This window comes from Meriones unguiculatus, chromosome 10, assembly GCF_030254825.1.
Source record: "Meriones unguiculatus strain TT.TT164.6M chromosome 10, Bangor_MerUng_6.1, whole genome shotgun sequence".
NCBI lineage: Eukaryota > Metazoa > Chordata > Mammalia > Rodentia > Muridae > Meriones > Meriones unguiculatus.
Window position 1 is genome coordinate 84,426 of NC_083358.1, and position 7,432 is coordinate 91,857.

Sequence of the window (7,432 nt, forward strand, 5' to 3'; positions counted from 1 at the left end):
AGGAGTCCCAGTGAGGATCCAGTATTGCTAGTGTAGCAGAAGTCAGAGGCCTCGAAACAGAACAGTCTGAACATTTGCAAGTACAGATGTGTGGACAACAGGGTATACTTTGTGTTATGATGTGACCTACTTCAGCTCCCACAATAAGATTTTTGTTTGTTTGTTTGAGAGGCGGTTGATTTTTTTTCAATCTATCTCATTATTTTCTTTTGGGGGGAAAATTGCAAGGGAGGAGGGTGGATATAAAGGGGTGTGGAGATGAGTGGGATTAGAATACATGATATAAAATTCACAGAGAAGCAATAAAAAACTAAAAAAACAAAGAGCCCACTTAGATTAAAATGCAAAATGTGACTGGCACAATGCAAGTACTCCGAAAGGAGTGACAGTGATTATTCTGCATTAATGTTTTTCTTTTTCTTTTCTTAAGGCAGGGTTGTGTGTGTTTGTGTGTGTGTGTGTGTGGGGGCTTGGCTGTCCTGTAACTAGCTCTATAAACCAGACTACTCTCAAATTCTCAGAGATCTGCCTGTCTTTATGAGTTCTGGGATTAAAGGAGTTCACCACCACTGACCTTTTTAATTTTTTAAGCTTTATTTATTCATGTATTTTTTTGTGTATATGTGTAAGAGTGCTCTGTCTTCATGCACATCAGAATATGGAATCAGATTCCATTACAGATGATTCTCAGCCACCATGTGGTTGCTGAGAATTGAACTGAGGAACTCTGGAAGAGCACTCGGTGCTCTTAACTGCTGAGCCATCTCTCCAGCCCTGCATTATTTTTATTTACTTTTTTATTTCCTGCCTATATAAATTAGAAGGCATTCTTTGTTACTGTATTTAGAGCTTTAGATTTTTTTAGCTTATTATTTAGAATTTCTGCTTGTATTATCCATCTGCTCCTGTATGTTGCCAGTTTTTCCCTAGGTAATAAATACTGTTAATTAGCTGTTTAAAATTTTTGCCTGATAACTTAAAAATACCTGCTGTATCTGCAATCCTGTGCTTATAATTGCTTATCTTTTCAGACTGTGCTTTTGCCTCTGGGTATGCCTTGTCTCATAACTATTTTTTATTGAAATCTAGAGATGATATATAAGATAAAATAAAATAAGATAAATGTGGTTGAAAGATTCACATCACCCTTATGCTCATTTAGTTTTCCTATCTTTATCACTGAGTTGTAAGGCCATATAACTTCAGCCATTATAATACCTTCATAGTGCTTGCTTCGGCAGCAAATATACTAAATTTGGAATGATACAGAGAAGATTAGCATGGCCCCTGTGCAAGGATGACACACAAATTCGTGAAATGTTTCATATTTTTGGGCAAACAGGATGGACATTGGAAGTAGGAGAAGACAGGGAACAGGACAGGAGCCTTCCACAGGGGGCCTCTGAAAGACTACCCAACAGGGTATATAGAAGGAGATACTGAGGCGTATAGTCAAACTTTGGGCCAAACTGAGTGCAGGGAACCTTATGGAAGAGGAAGGAGGTAGAAAGACCTGGAGGGGGCAGGAGCTCCACAAGGAGACAAACAGAGCCAAAAAGACCTGGGCCCAGGGGGGCCTGCAGAGACCGATACTCCAGCCAAGGACCATGCATGGAGAGGACCTAGAACCCCTGCTCAGGTGAAGCCCTTAGGCTGCTTAGTTACCAAGTGGGTTCCCTAGTAAGGGGATCAGGGGCTGTCTCTGACATGAACTCAGGGGCAGGCTCTTTGATCACTTCTCCCTGGGGCATGCAGCCTTGCCAGGCCACAGAGGAAGACAATGTAGCCCTGATGAGACCTGATAGGCTAGGGTCAGATAGAAGGGAAGGACCGCCTGGAAGGAGATGGGGGGTGGGTAGGGAGGCTACAGCCAGGATACAAAGTGAATAAATTGTAATAATAAATAAATAAAATAATACCTTTATATATATATATATATATATATATATTTTTTTTGTAGAAGAAACTCCTTCAGTGGCTAGTAGGATGAATGTGATGATGAAAATATTTGAAAATCAGACAAATATGCTAGAGAGGTAAGCTTTGAAAAGAATTATTTCTTATTTTCTATTTTTAAAATTAAGTGCATAGAATAGAAACATTGGGAACATAAATAAGAAATAAGGGCTTCATTAAAAGCTGACCTCTTACATATATGTATGTATTTGTCTTAGTTTGGATTTTATTGCTGTGAAGAGACATCATGACCGTGGCAACTCTTATAAAGGACAACATTTAATTGGGGTTGACTTACACTTTCAGTCCGTTATTGTCATGATGGGGAAACATGGCAGTGTCCAGGCAGACATAGTGCTGGAGAAAAAGCTGAGAGTTCTACATCTTGATTTGCAAGTCACACTGGGCACACTGGCCATAGCTTGAGCATAGGAGACCTCAAAGCCTGCCCCCACGGTGAGATACTTCCTTCAACAAGGCACTTCAACAAGTGCCCCTCCTTATGGCCAAGCATTCAAACCCATGAGTGTATAGGGGTCATACCTATTCAAACCAGCATAGTATGTATATATGTATGTATGTATGTATGATTTTAATTATGCACATGCATAATTTAAAAATTTTAAATTACAATCATGCAGAACATGAAATATGTGCTTTTGAAAATACAATATGCTGATTCCTCAAAAAAGGTATAAATGAAACATTATCCAACAATTCCATTTCTGGGAATACACTAAAAAAATGTCAGTGAGGTCTTGAAGAGACACATATACATGTCTTTACTTCAGCACTGTTTATAATATCAAAACACAAATTTCCAACAATGGGTGACTAGAAAAACAAAATGTGGCACAATGGATTATTAAATATGTGACAATGTGACTAAAACTTGGGGACATTATGCTAAATCAAATAAGTCAGCCACAAAAAGACAAAAGTATATGGTTTCCCTTACATGAGATACCTTGAGTAGTCAAAATCATAAAATGTAATATAATGATTGTCAAGGAATGGGAAGGAGAGTAAACAGCAATTACTCTTTATTGCATATAGAGATCCATGGGCTTTTCCCCAACCAATTTGACCTGTTCATTGGTGTACTCCTTGTTGACTTCATGTTTTGCCAGTCATGTTGGTGAGAATTCACAGGAGTAGTTTCTGATGTTATTGGGAGATGTCATCTCAGAGAAAATTTTCTGATCCTCTGGCTCTTACAGTCTTTCTTCCCCCTCTTCCAAAACATTTCCTGAGCATTACATTTTTGGAGTGTTCTTCAGTTGTATCCATTGGGACTGGGCTCCATAACTCTGCGTTTTGATTGGTTGTGGTTTTCTGTTATAGTCTCTGTCTGTTGCTAAGAAAACTTTCCTTGGTGAGGGGTAAAGACTACACATATCTATGAGTATAATAATGAATATTTATAGATTGTTGTTAGGGATTATGCTGGTTTATTATTATGGTGGTTGTAAATTCTTGTCCAATAACCATGATTTCACTGGAGATTAAGAGACAAAGAAAACATAGTAAAACATTAAAATTGAGAATCTATGCAAGCAGTGTGGAAAAGTTCATTATATTTCCTGGCTACTTTTCTGTAGTTTTGTGATTTTAAACACAAAGGCACAGATTTTAATAATCACATGAAGCTAACCTACACTTTCTACAAGTAGAAACACTGGTACTAATGATAAATTCAGGACAGTGGAATTCTGGAAGGAATAAGGGAGAGCCTCACATAAGCTTTTGATACTGCAAATATCTCCACTGGGGTATGAATGTTAGATTTTCCTTTCTAGTTATTAATTATACAGCCCATAATTTTTGTTCTGAATATATATTTTTAAATTGGGAAAAGGTAAAAACAGTGGGATGAAGTATATAAAATATTTTTGGAGGAAAATCAATACACATAATTTTATATGTGTGTGTATACACACACATACATACGTGTGCACACTTTTGCTTTGTAAGATATAAAGGGGCTTTTGCTTAGGAAGATACACATCTGAGGTCAGGCTACAGAAATCTACCCATTATGAGCTAATCATTTTAGTTTTCTGTGAGACAGTTCTGATACAATCACCAATTCTCAACAATAGTTTGACATTCAGTAATACGTTTTTCTAAACAAGTTCCATATTTTGAAAATAATTTTTTGATCATGTTTGTTTTTCACGGTGTCCAACGTCTTCTGTGTATTACTTTCCAGATTGTTGTTTGTTTGTTTGTTTAATTTCTCATGTTCCTTGCTTAGTTGGTCTTGCTTTTTGCTATTCTATCTTCTACTTGATTCATTCTATTTGTAAGGCCCCCTTTGAGTTTTCCAGTTGGGCTTTTGAGTTCTTCAGTTTCATCTTCATTTCAATTTGTGTCCTCTTTGGTATTTCTATATCCTGACTAACTTCTGTTCTTAAGTCTTGGATTGTTTTCCTCATTTCCGTCAGCATATTATGTGTGTTTTTGAGCATTATTCAGGTATTTATTCTTCTTAAGGTTTTTTTCTTTGCTTCCACTGAATTGTTTCCTTGTGTCTTCTTTAAACACCTTCAGTTTTTTAGAAGGTTTTATGATTGTTCTTTTAATTTCTGTATCCTGAGATTCATTTAGGGCAGTGGTTCTCAACCTTCTTAATGCTGCGACCCTTTAATACAGTTCCTCATGTTATGGTGACTCCCAACCACAAAATTACTTTTTCTGCTACACTATAACTGTAATTTTGCTACTGTTATGAATCATAATGTAAATATCTGACTTGACATTTTATATTTTGGGGTATTCCTGTGGTAAGATCTAGGCATATGGATTTCTTTGTTAGTTTTGTTATAGTTGTGAGACGGTTGGAGAGAAGAGTTGATGTGAGAGTAGTTTGGGTCTAGAGGTTGTAAATGGCTTGGCTGGAATGAAGTCAGGTAGGTGAAAGGGACTGGGCTGATATAAAGGATGTGTTTCCTTTTCCATTTGGAAATATGCAAGTATATAGGTCTGAGTGGAAACTTTGGATATGATGTGGGAAACTCCTGTGGTAAGGCAAATAGGTAGGGAGGATACTGGTCCAAGCCTAGAGTTCCTCTGCAGTGAAGCCTGAGAAGGCACAATTAGGCTGGTTCACTGGTTGTGGGACCCAAGCTAAATCTTGTAGATTACAGAAAAGATGTGGACAAAGAGGTCAGAGGTACCTACCCAGCAGGATAGACTGTGGAAGAGGATGTAGGAGGTTAGGGTAGGTCCTGGCAGACATCTAGATGTTAGCTACACACAGAAGGTGATGTCCCAGACAAGGCTGGGACATAGGATTTGGGACCCTGCAAAAGCCTAGAGGTTGCTTCTACAAGGTTGGGGTGGCCAGACTAGGCCAAGGTACCGGCTGTGGAATCCAGAACAGATACAGTGGGATGTGGCAAATCAATTATTGGGTACTCATCAGGCTATACCCTGGATGGGAGTGTGGAAGTCTAGGTATGGTGTAGTGTGGTAAAAGAGGCCCAAAGTGTCCTGTTGGTGGATACATGTAGGGAGGATCCTGGAAGGAGTCTAGATGTTGGCTACAGCACAGGAAGAAGCTGTGAGACTAGGCAGGGGCACCTCTTAAAATGTCAAAAAGAAAATATAAAAGTGTTCTATAACTTAAAATATGTATATATTTAATATAGTATAGTTACTTTTGGTTTGCTTTTCAGAACTTTAAATAATCAGAGTGTAATTGAGACCGTAAGTATAACTTTCTTAGTTTGAAATTATACTTTGTCCCTGAATTTTGAAGAAACTCCAGAAATGGTCATTTTCTATTGTTGAAATTAGAGATGAGTACTCACTCATTTCATCCAGCTTCTATGAGTTTGTGAATTAGAAGGAATTGCATGTTCTTTTCACTTTCTAGACATTATGGTCATTCAAAAACATTTCTACAATACTAGGCTGGGATCTCCTGCTCCTCTAGATTTATCAGTTCCAATGGCAGCTTAGAAATCAATGCCAGTGGTTCATTCTTTTTTCATGCTTTAGTGAAGTTAGTCTTAAATTAGTAACTAAGTATTAATGTAAACCTTATTGAGATGCTTTATTTTGATTGCAATTATTACATATTTTTAGAAATATAAACAGATGGAAGCTGATTTTCAAGTGTTACTATTGGAGAAAATCATGCTGGAAAATGAAATACGAAATTTGAAAGAAGCAGAGGTTGGTACATGAAAGTGATGAAAATGCCATAGAGGACCCAATAAGGCCTAATATCATGCAGATGGAAATCATAGTGACATCTACTTGTTTTATGACAGATTTATAATAGTCATAATTTATAGAACCTCTGATTTAAAAACCTAAATTAATGTTCTAAATTTCTATATTGACTACCAAAACCATAAGGATTGTAAAAGACATTTTTTTCATTTTAACTTTTTTCTTATGTATTATTTTCCCATACAATACATTATAACTTCAGCCTCTCCTCTCCCCATTCCTTCCAGTTTTTCCCTCCCCCTCTTCCAGACCCACTGCTTCTCTGTTTCCCTTCAGAAAAAAGTAGGCCTTTTCCCTTCAGAAAAAAGCAGGGTTACCAATATAACATGGGATGACAAGATGCAATAAGACTAGGCACAAACCCTCATATCAAGGCAACCCAGTGGCAAGTAAAGGGTCCCAAGAGCAGGCAAGAAGAATCCAAGACACCACCAGTCCCACTTTTAGGACTCCCACAAAAACCCCAAGCTAAACAACTACAGCATCCATACAGAGGACCTAGCAAAGACCCATGCAGGCTCCGTGGATGCCGTTTCAGTCTCTGTGAGCACCTATAAATCCTTTTTAGTTGATTCTGTGGGCTGTGTTCTCATGGTGTCCTCAACCTCTCCAGCTGTTACAACCCTTCCCACCATCTTCTGTGGGATTCTCCAAGATCTGCCTAATGTTTGGTTGTGGTTCTCTGCATCTGCTCCCATCAGCTACCAGACAAATACTCTCTGATAACAACTGATCTATGAGTGTAGAAGAATATCATTAGGAATCATTTCATTGACCTTTTGTTGTTGTTGTTAGTTGTGTTTAGTTCTACCCTATGTCTGTCTCTAAGCCCTCCAGCTTCCTATTCCTGGCCATCCAGGCAGTGTCTGTCATGGTATCTTTCCCTGTGGGTTGGGTCTCACTTTAGTCATTGGTTGGCTATAAGCTCTGGGCCACCATTTCCCCAGCATACTTTGCAGACACGACAGGTTGTAGGTCAAATGTTTTGGTGTCCTAGTCCCACCACAGGAAGCCTTGCCTGTTTACAGAAGATGGATGGTTCAGGTTCCATACCCTACATTACTAGGAGTCCCTGCTGGGGTAGTCCTCACACATTTCAGGAGGTTTCCACTGCACTAGGTTTTTACATGGCCCCCTTTTCCAATCATCTCTTCCCATACTGTCTCCCTCCATCCCTCCCTCCTATTTCCATTCCCACCCACATCTAATTCATACACAAAATCTATTTCCCCTT

General features: G+C 38.4%; 1 protein-coding gene and 1 non-coding gene across 2 annotated transcripts in view; both read left to right on the top strand.

Moving 5' to 3' along the window:
* Nucleotides 1–6,150, top strand: part of Ccdc7 (coiled-coil domain containing 7) — a 28,638-nt gene extending 22,488 nt beyond the window's left edge. The window contains exons 9-11 of the mRNA XM_060393246.1: nt 1,964–2,036; nt 5,637–5,667; nt 6,049–6,150. Of these exons, the coding sequence (XP_060249229.1) occupies nt 1,964–2,036; nt 5,637–5,667; nt 6,049–6,150 (206 nt within the window). The remainder of the gene's footprint in view (nt 1–1,963; nt 2,037–5,636; nt 5,668–6,048) is intronic.
* Nucleotides 1,230–1,332, top strand: LOC132646111 (U6 spliceosomal RNA). Its single transcript, XR_009584242.1, has one exon. It is a non-coding gene; the product is annotated as a U6 spliceosomal RNA (small nuclear RNA).
* Nucleotides 6,151–7,432: the final 1,282 nt, after the last annotated feature.